Raw genomic sequence first — 13,122 nt, 5'->3', positions numbered from 1 at the left:
CTTGACTTTAATTATCTTCTCTGTCTCCTTGTGTTTTCCATCATATGAGCAGAAAGGGAAAGTGACACCACTGCAGAGGACATGTAAGCGTTGGTTTTGGCTGCCACGAAAGGAAACTAGAAGGAAATGGGTGGAAATAAAGGTTAATGTCAGTCAATTAACAGTATTATCAACACTCGTGCTCAGTGTTAGGTGAAAATAATCAGAGCAAAAGCAGCCCTCGTATCAGTCTGACCCTCCTTTTCCAATAGAAAGAACAGAACACTTCCTGGCAGCACTCAGCAAGGCACTGGCAGCTCTGGATAACAAATAATAGAAGGCAATTCCACAGACTAAAGCCATGGGTAATAAAATCAGATGGTCTGGAAATGTACCTATGCTGAAAGGGCCCATATAAAACCATAATTAAGTTGGTCTGTTACTAGCGGTTTTTGGCTTTTTTCAGACTAGGAACTGAACCGAGTACATTCAGTGTCAGTCTGGCACCAATGCCCGCTCTGAATTTCAAGGACTTTGCTAATAAATAGACCCGTTATTATGAGCCATGATCTAAATCTGTGTAATGGTAAAAGTCTTTAGATTATTATCAGGATCATTATTCATTTAAAAAACACAACACAACACAACACTGCTCTCTGGTGACAACAAGAAAACAGTGCAGGATATCCTTTCTTTATCTGGAAACACACTGAATGCATGCAGTATCGCATTTGAGCACCAGAGGAGAGTAAATACCAAGATTTAAGCTTCATGTCCTCGACTCACCTCACAAAACTGACACTAACCAGTAATTGAGACGTAAAACAGCTCGATAAAGGAAGACTCCCTCTGGCCCTGACAAATTAGGGCAATTTTCATCAGTCAAATTCCTTTTCTCTTGCAGTGAATGTGTGCCACTAAACTTCACAGACTACTCTTCAGGTTAGGTTTGCAGATGCATAAAAAAAAAAAATGATATGGAAGAAAGGTTATAAATAGACCACAGAAGGGAGCTAAGTGAATCCTTACTTGTTGAGATGTTAATCCCTAAATCATTATTGTAGGTTGCAAATGGCTCCTCTAAAATCCTCTCAAAAGACCTTGAAGCTGGTGCAGCGAAGCCGGGTTTAGTGTTGATCGCGTTCATATTTGCCCAGGCACAAAATGACTCTGACTGTGTCTAATTTAATATAAAGACACTTAACCAGCTTCTCAAGAGGCCTTTTTTCAGTGAATTTAGTGTTAGCAGCGAGCAGGGAGGGGGGTGACACATCTTACCTGCCTGTAGGAGGAAGTTCTGACCTAATTATAAAGAGTCTGATTAATTAAATATGATTATGCATCTTTCTAGGTCCATGTTTTTAACTTGAGTGTAATGTAACAGGATGAGCTTTAATCAAGAGGAAATTCTTCATTCAAATATTAACAAACATCTGACAGGAGCACGTTGATGCTGTTGTTTCTTGGATAACATTCTAGTTTGCTTTTGCCCGTATAAAACATGTATTGTGTGTACATGCACATGCACGTGTATTTAGGGAGTTGAATGGTTCGCAAGGCGTAACAACCTGACTACAACCGCAATTGTTGATTGTGCTCCAGATGAAACGATGTTTTGGAGAGAAGAGCTTCGTGTGGTGTTTGGGACGCCTGTAATTTAAGTGTTTGTGGACTGCCTCCTTGAGAATTCCAGAGACAGACGATAATACATTTCCTGTCAGCCTCTCTTGCCACCTGTGCCTCACTTTCACTGAAACTAAGTGTTTTTTTCAATTTGTGCTCAAGAAAGCCCTGTGAGAATGAAAGCAAAGGGGAAGCGTGTCTTTCTCTGTAGACTCACATCTTTTTTTTATTGTTGTTATTATTGGTGTTGTTTTTTGTTTGTTTTCTCACCTTTTTAATATTTTATCCTTGCCTGCAGTTTTGTATCTTAGTGTGCCCAAATTTCAGGAGTGAATTAATGTATCATATTTCATTCTCTGTCACAAACATCCACAGAGACTCTGAGGCCTTCACTATAGCCTCTTTTAGTCTGCTCTTCAGTGTAATGCTGCTCAGTCGCCCTGAGATCAGGTGACTGACTTTGGCCAGTAACCCTGAGGTCTCTGGTTTTTGATTGGTTCGTCCGGTAGTCTGTTGTCCTGCTAAATCATGAGTTGTTATTCAATACTGTTGTTTTTTTATATTTTGGCAGATAAATTCTAAATATCTTCTTCACTTGTACAGCTCACTCATAAACCCTCAAAGTAAAAGACACCTTTTATCTATTAATCCATATCAGAGCCATATTCGTGCACGCAATAATGTTTAAAAGAATATGAAACAAAGCTCAAGATTCTCAGTCACAGCTGGAGCATCACTGAGACACTGACCGGACACAGGCACATATCAGAGCCCGCTGGTTGCCCTACATGTCAGCTGGCAAGAATTAGACAAGTCTGTGTAAAGAGGTTAAGAGCTGAGGGAGATTTCAGACTGGGTGTAAACCATTTATCTTAAACTGAATGTGCTCAAACAGAAAGCTTAAAGAATAATAAATGTGCAAATGCATTAAAACACATGGCGTGTGCAGGGCTATCATGTCCCATGTAGCTGCTCTTTACAGCTCTGTCCTTTCTGTCACCAAAAACTAACACTGATTTAAAGAACCGATGGTGTACGCAGGCTGTGCAATACGTTTTCTATTAGCTCACAGATAGTAGTGATGAGCTCATTTAAAACTTAATGATACAAGTCAAAGGGTTATGACTGAAATTCATTGCGCCATTAAACCACTACTGAGCTGTATCACAAGTAGAAAAATGAAAGTAATTTAAATAATAATATATAATTATATATTGCATGGTTACATTCTGAAGTGACCACTGATTTGCAGCAGTATCAGAGGGGGTGCATGAAGTTGCAGAGGGTTTTCAAACTATTTTTCACTCAGTGAATTTCACTGGAATAAAAGTGTGTTCCTTCACCTTTTATAAAAATACACTATTATGCAGATTTCTCGTAAATTGCACTTTAGTAGTTTAGATTCATGATCTCATATATTTTAAGTGTATTTGATTATATGCTTCAAGGATTGTCAAGTTACCTGGAGATGGCTTCAAAATACTAACCGTTCCTTCAAATTAAAAGCACGAAAAGAGTCACACTAAGCACCGGGGTGTACAGTGAGTATCCTTTCCGCAGTTCTGGCTGGCAGTTAGATCAACTTTAGAGCATCTTCATGACCGTGAGGTCATTTTTATCTGATCTGGCGTTTAGCTGCCTCTCAACGCCCGTGGTTTTATTTTGAAATCAGCACCAAGAGGACCAATGTTGCTGGTGCCTTTACACTGGTCCTCCGTGTAAAAAGCTGCTGGGAGGTTGGATTAGGATGAAGATTTAAGGAGTCACATGGACTCGGTGCACTAAGTGGTGTCCAGTTGTTGTACAACGGTCAGTCACACAATTTGTTGGAAGCTGCTTTTCAGAAACCTTTTATTTTATTAAAAGTTTTTATTTTAACTTTTTTTTTTCTTACACTGCGTTTCGCTCTTTTCCCTACATTTTGTGGATTTAAGAGCACAGGCACCGGTTGCTCCTTGACTTTTTTTTTTTTGACCATGCTGCAAACTTTACACTTCTGCCATTAAAACTCGCTGTGTGATGTGAAGCTGTGAACTCCTGAAGGAAATAACTTCATATATACTCACAATGACTGAGGAAGGCAGAAGTGAGCACAGAGCTGAAAGCGGGAAGGACCTGGAGAAACAGCTGCGGTTGCGAGTGTGCGTCCTAAACGAACTTTTAAAGACTGAGCGGGACTATGTCGGGACGCTCGAGTTTCTCTCGGTGAGTGATGAGAATGGTTTTAAACAGAGAACCCTCAGAGTGCATACTTTAATGGGGAAAAACAAAACAAGCCTCTCAATAAACACAAACCAGCCAGCCTGTTTAGTATGCACGGTACATCAGCCTGCAGGGCAAGAAGTGTTGCGCGTTCTCCTGTACAAACCCTGCATGCTGCTGCGCTGTGAGCATAACATGAGCCATAAAGTTGTCTGTAATACTGCGTGACGCCATCCTACTGATGGAGACATTTACCTTTGAAAATGCAAGTGTGAAATTGGAAGAGCAGTCACAAAGAGGCATGGCACAGCTTTAGTTCCTGCACAGCCACTGTGATGTTTAATCCTTTTCGCAGTCTGCTCATGGGCTCCTCTAAGCTCACAGTGGTTAGTCTGGCCCTCATAAACCATTAGGATAAATGGCAGGTCAACCAAGGCAAAGAAGTAAATGTTTCCAGGACTTTTAGGTACATCATTCTATGTTGTGTACAGATTTACCTTAAAGCTTATTTGCCATCTTGAGAGTCACTGAAGTGCAATTCATTTAGGAAACTTGTTTAAATGGCATCTGTATCTCTACTCAGTGTGTATTTTCTTTATTTTTTTATTTTGTGCCCTCTACAGCATCTGTTCAGTCCAGTAATTACCCAATTTGCCACACACTTCATAAGAAGTACAGAGGAGGGCATTTTAGTCAGCGGCTTTGCCAGCTTCTCATTAAATCCAGCAGGAGTGAGTTCTGCCAAAGACAGCACAGGTGGACTCAAATGCAAACCGCTGGAGTTAGCACTCAGCTGGCAGCACAACTCCAGCTTTGCACTAAAGCATAACACTTTTGGTTTCTGCACGGCAGAGTCATGGCTGTCAACTTAATGGCATTACATGAAGTGACGCCTGACTTCAAAGACAGGAGGATGTGGCGATTTTGCTGAAACCAAAAAGCTGTGAAAAGTCGTCATTGTGCACTGCTGCTTATCGAGTGTTTTAATGTGCCCAAGTGGCCGTGTAGGACGTTAATCCTGGCGGTGAGCACTTTAATGCGATGCCCTGTGCCCTTTTGCCTTTCACCATATTTTCGCATTCCCAGCTTGGTGGGAAATTTGCTGTGAAGAAAGGTTGAGGGGGCACTTTGTGGTCTGCAGTTTCCCAGACCACATGTATGAATGTGTACATTCTGACCCCTCCATCACCACCGCCGCCACCGCCCAGATGTTTCCAATGGAGGACAGAGGAGCCAGAGAGGAGATGGAGCCTTTCTTAGAAGTGGCACATCAGTGGAGAAATTGAGGAGGTGATTACATGAGGGGAATGTGTCCTCAGTCCTGGGGATGGGGGGTTGGGGAATGTAGCCTCCCCCTTCCCCTTCTTTATCTCCCCTGTAGTGCTGGAACTGGGATTGATTTCAGAGGTGACTGATCCCTACAAGGGCTTTCTGTTCTGGCTGGGAATGCCATGCTGGAAGCATCAGACTGGAGTCTTAACAGTGAGTTAAGTTGGTTTAGTGGAGTGATAATGATTAAAAAGATAGGAGGAGAATAAGAAGAAGACAAAGATCCGCTCTTATCAGCGGTTTTATCTTCTGGAAGATCCTGGAGGGCATCGTCAGAAACGCTCAGGATGATCAAAGACAGCCCTCCTGTGGAGAAAGGGTCACATTGAAGACTTTCATCTGATCACACAAACACATACTTGTCTTTTTCTTACTCCACTGCCAAGAGTCTAAGTGTCTCGAGGTCAGGTTGGAGGTGCCCAGTTTGTGCGGCATCGGAGGCCTTGAAGATGTGTACGCACGATATCGCTAAAGGGTTGAGAGGGAAAAGGGTACAGCGGATCACAGGGCAGATGTTGCCAGGAGGGTGAAGGGTAGAGGGGGGTGGTCTCTGTGAGTAACTGGGCTTGGTGCCTTCTCTTGTAAAGCATATTTCCTGGAGGAGGAATTCCTCTGAGGTTAGGAAATGCTGGAGAACAATGAGGCTCCGGTCGGTAGGCAAAGTTGAACTGAAGAGCAAAGATTGTTGCTGCCGATCTGTGGGACCTAAACACAATGCACCTCGCACATACTTCACTTTTAAGGTAGTGGAAAACAGCATGGAGAACAAGGATGATTAGAGCAGTTTGTCCCAGGATAGTATGCGCCTATTGTGTGGATCTACCCGACGTCTTGTGGGAAAATATGTAGATTATATCTTAAAGCTACTGGGAAAGTTTAAATTGGGCATTGTCCTGAATTAAAACACCACCTTTTCCTCCTAATGTACTAAACGTCCCCAGTATTCCGACAGTGAGAGGAAGGCTTCAGGGAAGCTGTCCGTAATATGTCTTTCCTATCTTATATAATGAACGATTATAGCAAGAGATAGTGGGTGGTGGTGGACAGTGGTGTTTATCTTGGACAGTTACGAGCCAATAAAATGATAGTCATTCTTAGAAAAGCCTCAATGGGAGGAACAAATCAAGGCATAATGTAAACAGCGACTCTAATGAGGTCTTTGCTTGTCTGCAGTTTTTTAGCCACACTGTCAAACAAAATACTGCCAATGTTTGCCATTGATGGAGAGACACTGAAAGCCATTTGCTTGCATGATAAGCACTTAAGAGAAGAAGCATGCAAGAAGCTACAATAGGGGAAACCTTTCATGTCCCAATTCTGGAGGGAGATCACAAGTTAACTTAATATATTCCAAAGAGCTTTGCAGTGCATTAAGTGGTCCCTTAGCTGCTGCCTTCCTTACCCAACAAAAGCCTGAGTAATATGAGTGTAATGTTTAAAACATTTTTAATCCTTTGAATAACTTGAAATTGAATAGATGTGGTTTTTAGACCTTGCAATGCTGTAGAATTCGTACCTTTGCCTTTATCTTAGATACTGTTGATCAGCAAGGGAAGAAATTCAAGAAAAACCTCATTGCATGCGCGTGCACAGGCAACATACAGGTTATTCTTGTGCTCTCTGGACTGGACGTGCAGCAGTTGTTGGTCCGCACTTTAAATCACTTGTGTCTTCCATGTGAATACGCCTGCAGGAAGTTAGAAAATGAAGCCTAATGAAAAATGCTGTTAGCTCCTAGAAAACCCAGGTATTCAAGTAAACTCTGTCTGTGTATTTGTATTTGAAGGCTCCACTGCGGTCCCTCTGGGTTTGGATTTATTTACATGGCTGGGATAGTTGCTCTGGCATGTGCCGCTGGGCCAGGAATTTTTTTCCCCTTTCTTTTTTCCTGCAACATATAACCGGCCGAATGAGGAGGCGGTTCGTCGCCTCTCGACAGTCAGCAGATGACCCCCGAAGGTCACAGCCTCCTGTTCCCATCCCTTTCCTGTCTGATAATCCGTGGATGTCATTTGAGAATTCAGCTCTCTCTTGTGCATGATGGAAACAGGAAGAGAAGATTCTGTTGATCTGATTAGTGCATCCTGATCAGATGAGAAAGCAAACTTGTAAACAGAGAAAGCGCAATCTTGTGCGTGTATACGCGTGCGTTTGAGAGTTCAGTGCCGCCATGTTTAAGAATTAAAATGCCATGTATTTTTTGCTCTAATGGAAGTCTGCAGGTAAATTAAGCAGTTCCTTTTATTTATTTATTTATTGTTAAATAATAGATGAAGTCAGATGTATTATTTATTGAATACATACTAGGGGTGAACGTTTTATTGACATTAAAAAGCGAATTAGTGCATGTGGTAGGGATCAGAAGGCAGAAATGTTAAAAGCTGTTGTCTTGCTGGAGACGCTGGATCAAAGAGCGCAAAAGCAAAGTTGTGTATGAAACGTAACACAAGACGGGGCATTTTCAGCATGATGCTGGTAGACTGGGATTGTATAGTTATGAGACTGGGGCTGAGTGTTTCACGCAGAGAGCCTACCAATAGCCATTTACTGTTGCTTACATCAGTTTGTCTCTATAATAGGCTGCGGTGTGTGATAAGCGATTCCACAGAGAGGCAGTCTGCTGTATCTCCCCCGACTGCTCCCCTCTTTATTCCTTAATTACTTCCTTTTTTTTTTTCTTCCCAGAGCGGATGATAGCCTCATAATGTTATGGCTTCCACACCTGCCTCTTATACACTCTGCCCTTTCATATGTCACAAACCTCTGTTATTCCTTTTTTTTCAACGTTGCTCCCAGAGCAGGTGGTGGCTGCACATGTTCCACCCGTGGATAGCCTTTAAAGAAGTGTATTTTTTTCCCCACTTATGGATCGCTGTTTGGCTAGAGCCACGTTTCCTCGCCACCGAGCAGAATTTTAAACTTCAGACTTTCTTCATTTAGCTATGATCCAGGTTTGCAGACACACACGCGTATGCTTGTGAGAGACTAACTAGAAGACAGAAGTGAAGCGAGGGAGAGGTGAGACGTGGTTCTCCTTGACTCTTTTTAATTGGATTTGGTCAGGCTGTCCTCTCCAAGAATACAGGCAGCTTCTCTCTTGTGTCCCCCCTTGTGAGGCCCCCAAACTGATGGAGCGGCTCACTTGCATTTTAATTGCAACGCTGCTGGCACTACACAAGCGGCCTACATTTTATGCTGTGTTTGCAAGGATGTACCTCTCACATTACTGAACAATTTCATAGGTTCTCTTCATGAATTTAAATGATTCTCTCTCTGATTGGCTGTAAACTACTCCAAGCTGGCACTTTTTGTGACTTTTGTAATTTTGTTTTTACAATATATGGTATAAACATTATATTTATTATAATATATTATGTTAAGCAGCATATCTTAAATCTAAATCTGCCTTTTAGCCAGCCAAGATTAGTTTGGAGAGACAAGAGCCTCGAGTCCTAGATCAATTAAAACGCTAAGGAAGGTTTGTCCTTCTCTTTACTGAGCAGTGCTGTGTTGAGTAGCATCAGTGTCTTTGGCAAGCATGTCATGCATTCACCTTTCCATTCTAGATTTAGCAAATCGTTCGATAAGTCTCTTTGCAGTTGTGATCTTCCCTTCTCTCTGTCATCAGTCCACCAAACAGTTTTGAGAGTTACATGGGGGGAATCGCATATGCCCAAGCCTTTTTTTCTGTGTTAAATTTGCACTGCTAATAGGAAATGCGAAAGTGACGCAATGGCTGCCCAATTGAATGCAATGTCACTGCTTGCTGCAGACTTATATTGTCTTGTAATCCTGTTTGTCTCTTCTTGTTCTCTTCTACTTTGCTTTGTAATGCGTAGTTGGAAGCTGAGGGGAAATATGCACTTCATAAAGCCTGGGTTCCAGTCTCAGCTCATTCTTGTGTATCTTGGTCCGTTTTTAAAGGCTAACCATACAAGCTAATCCTTTACAGTTGTTTTATTGGATTTTTTTTGTTTTTCTGTGTTTGACCAATCAATATATACTTACCACAGTTTGGAAAGGGCACTCAGTTTCTCTTCTGCTGCAAAAAGACCCTAAATATTATGATGATTTTTTTTTTTTTTAGTGCAGATCCAAAAATGAAAAAGTTTCTGTGGTTCTCCAAAAGGACCTGGTATAAAGTCCCACTAGCAGATTTTAACACTGCAGAAAGCACTTTTTGCTTTTTGTCTCAGGCCATTTTTCAAGCAGGATTTCCTTCCTTCTTGGACCTTCCCATCTTTACATTGTGCTGCATGTTTCCTGCTTAAACACACATGCGCACACATACAATCCCCCCACCGATGCCTTCACTGGCCATGGAAAGCAGTGTTGTGCTACTGTACACGAGGCCACTTAGCAACCAGGAGGCTTAACTGCATAGGCGTCAGGGCTGCATTAACCTTTGTGCTGAATCCATAGAGTAGGCTTAGCTCAGAAGGCGGGGGGGCAGGGGGCAGAGGAGAAGGAAGGATGTGATTTGACCTGTGCCAGCTGCGTTGTCACACGGTGCCTGCATGCGACAAGTACAAAAGGGCGAGACTGAGGTAGACACAGTGCTGTGAACTTGCCCGTAGCATTACCATCCTTTTGGATAACACCCCTGGAAAAAATGAAAGCACGTTTCTAAACTAAACAAAATATTCATATGTTGCTCATTAGCCGGATTAAACGATTGCCATTAAAAAAAAAAAAAGTAATTGCCAGCCATGTGTTTTCATGTCTTCAATTATCTCACAAACGCTATGGCTCTTTGCTGCTACACTCTCAAATCCGATTTTGTCTTTTTCTTTTTTGATGGAGTGTTTGCTGACTATGTCTAGACAAGCTTCTATATTTCCTCTGTGGTTCAAACTCACACTTTCCATGTCATTCATGTCTCTGTCCGTCCTGCACTTCAGGGCTCTGACTCTGTACACAACCAGAGTTAGCCAGACGTGACGGGAATTTCCACTTTAGCGTCAATTATTTAATTAAGCAGTTGAATAAGATTTGCTGTAAGACAAGTGTCTCTCTGTTTCTAAACAAGTTCTGTCTGCAGACATCCTTTCTGTGGCTTTCTTCTTCTTCTTTTTTGAAGATATAAAATTGCTGGACTTTGTATGAAGGATGAATTAGCCCCAATATTAGGCATGTTAATTTTACACTGTCCTTTTGTAGTCAAGGCTAGAGTCTTGGTATCTGTACTGTCTGTTGGCAAGAAAACTTTCACCACATTATGAACAATAATAATAAATAATGGAGCTCTTTCAGTGTGGTGCTTTCTGATCTGGTCATTAACAGTCCAAAAAGCAGCAATGATGAGCTGAACCCTGTCAGGAAGGAGATTTATTTCGGTGGGAATACACTCAGCAGTTGTGGTTGGGCAGAATGAGAGTTGGGGAGAAACTGGCAGGGTAGTTGTTTAGTTCTCCTTTGACAAAATGTCCAGTTCTGTCATGTGTGAGAGAGGCTGACGCTGCAGGTTTCATTTTTTCAGCCAGTGCTGCTGAAATGGGTGACAGGGGGGGCCTCCTGCAGATGGTTTGGAAGGTTTGAATGGTAATCAAATGAACAATTGGGCTGTGAGACAGTCATGCTTGGGAGCGCGCCACAGATTAGGAGGCTGACAATTCTGTTTAGTCATCTCGGAGATCAATACAGTGTGCTGTGTGTGTGCCTCTGCTGGGAATCGCCAGCAATCAGTGGGTGATGGTTTGCTTGACTGCACATAGAGATTGTAGCCCTGCTCTCTGGAAACGTACTCTCATCTACTGGAGGCAAGTCTCCCCACCTAATATCCAATTTCGCAATCTTCCTAACATGTTAAACTTGCTAACCACTTGGAGTACAACGATGGGTGAAATTAAACAGACCCACAACTTGTCAGGTATTAAGCTCTGCGGACATGACCGCAAGGATCATTTTATGCTCATGTGCTCATTTCGCTTCAGTGTCGATTGTGAAAGCAGCTCACCGAGTCAGGCAGAGACATTGGACACAGACATATTCATTAGATAAATTGCTTCATTCCAGCTGTTTATGAATGTACTTGGTGCCAGGGTCAGTGAAAGGACGGCAATAACATCAAAGTGGAGAATTTTTCTAACTTTTACAGACAATTAGGAATTCTTAGAGATGCCTCAAAGCACATTGCTTATTGGTCTAATATTTCTTTGACAAGCCAGAACTTTGTTCTGGGCTTTTTCAGGAAAGGGTCATACAGTCCTATGAAAAAGTCATTGCTCCCTAACCCCAATGACTGGTTATACCACCCTTGGCAGTCAGGCATTTGCAATAATTGGTGAAGAGTCTTTCACATTGCTTTTGAGAAATTTTGCCCCACTCTTTTTTGCATGATTGTTATAATTCAGATTTAAGTCCGAACTTTGAGTAAGACACTCCAAAGCCTTTGTTTTACTTGTTTGAGCCATGCAAAGGAGGACTTTTTGCTGTGTTTTGTATCATTGTCCTGCTGCATAACCAAACTGTGCTTGAGCTTCAGGGCATGAATTGATGGCCATACATTCTCCTTCAGGATTTTTTTTGATAGAGCGCAGACTTCATGATTCCATCAGTTATGGCGAGTTGTTCAGGTTCTAACACAGCAAAGCCGCCCCAGACCATCACACTACCTCCACCATGTTGGACTGATGATATGATGTTCTTTTTATGTAAAGCTGTGTTTTATGCCAAATTATCAGAAAACCAATGTTCCAAAAAGTTCAACTCTTGTCTCGTTACTCCACAGAATACTCTTCAAAAGGTCTCAGGTATTTCTTTGTGTTAGATTGTGGTGTTTTTTTAATTTTCTATAGGGCTAATTACTTTTTCCTATAGGGCCAGGTGGGTTTAGACAACTTTTTTTGCCCATAAAAAATGAAATAATCATTTAAAAACTGCATTTTTGTATTTATTCGGTCTGTCTTTGGCTAATATTAAAACTTGCTTGATGATGTGAAACGTTTATATGTGACAAATATGCAAAAAAATAAGAAATCAGAAAGGGAGCAAATATTTCACACCACTGTATTTTATATGCTGTTGTGAGAATGTCAAATTTTACAGTATTTTAATTGTTTCTCAGTTCTTATACACACAGCTTCCCAAAATAACACATATTATACAGATAAAAGGACTTTTGTTTACCAGAAGATCATGTAAAATGAATTCTCACTGTGTACTCCGCTGTAAATTAAAACCAGAGGCTTTTATTGAGTTGTAAAGATGAGCTTTAATAGCTGCTTCCAAGTTGGAATTATTAACATTCCCTGTTGTATTTATAGCGTGTGTTTCCTGTATACATTCCCAGTGGAGGAGAAAAAGTCAGCTTGGGAAAGAGGACTAATGAGATGGGAAGCACAGGATGCCTTTAGGAGGTGTCATCAGAACCTGTTGAAGCCAGGAAGGGACCTGGCTTATTGCGGGAATTGCTACAAAGAGCCTTTTCTCTCTTTTTGGATGTCTCCCAGTGTGATCTCTGCACCAGAGACTGTTTGTCTCTAGTCAGTATTTGAAGGAAATTCAGTTTTTGCTTGCCAGGAATTTGGGGTGTGTGGATACGTGTGTTTGTGTGTGTCATAGACATGTGTGTAGGTGATTTACTCTGAATTTAGCCCTTAATACTGTTTTAATTCAAAAGCAGTTCTTCTGCACGGGAAAAATGGCAAAGGCAACATACAATATACTCATATCCTCCCTACAAAGATATGTTAAAAAGAAGGTCAAAGAGGCTCTCTCCTTCTTTTTTTCAATGCCTCTTCCAGCCTTTCCTTCCATCTTAATCTTCCATGTTAATGAGCAAAGCGTCACAGTCTAGTGATTCGCTCCAGTGGACTTTTTCATGCTTATGTCTCTCCAGCTTTGAATGGCTTTTGTCTCATCTTTGTTATTTGCTGATGAGACACCCTAGATCACAGATTGTGATGGAATGATAACAAGTGCATAGAAATGTCCCTATAATTAATAAAAAAAAATTTTTTTGGGGGGGTGCACACAGGATGTTTATGT

At 41.6% G+C, this 13,122-nt stretch overlaps 1 protein-coding gene across 2 annotated transcripts in view; it reads left to right on the top strand.

The window, feature by feature from the left end:
- Positions 1 to 3,344: 3,344 nt before the first annotated feature.
- prex2 (phosphatidylinositol-3,4,5-trisphosphate-dependent Rac exchange factor 2) overlaps positions 3,345 to 13,122 on the top strand; it is a 94,062-nt gene continuing 84,284 nt past the window's right edge. For both annotated transcript variants that reach the window (XM_084939238.1, XM_084939237.1), the window contains exon 1: positions 3,345 to 3,807. In XM_084939238.1, coding sequence (XP_084795364.1) covers positions 3,670 to 3,807 — 138 coding nt within the window. In that variant the 5' untranslated portion in view covers positions 3,345 to 3,669. The remainder of the gene's footprint in view (positions 3,808 to 13,122) is intronic.

Source organism: Perissodus microlepis, chromosome 9, assembly GCF_051167445.1.
Source record: "Perissodus microlepis isolate ML-2025 ecotype Zambia chromosome 9, ASM5116744v1, whole genome shotgun sequence".
NCBI classification, from domain to species: Eukaryota; Metazoa; Chordata; class Actinopteri; order Cichliformes; family Cichlidae; genus Perissodus; species Perissodus microlepis.
This window is presented reverse-complemented; position numbering and strand designations above follow the sequence as displayed.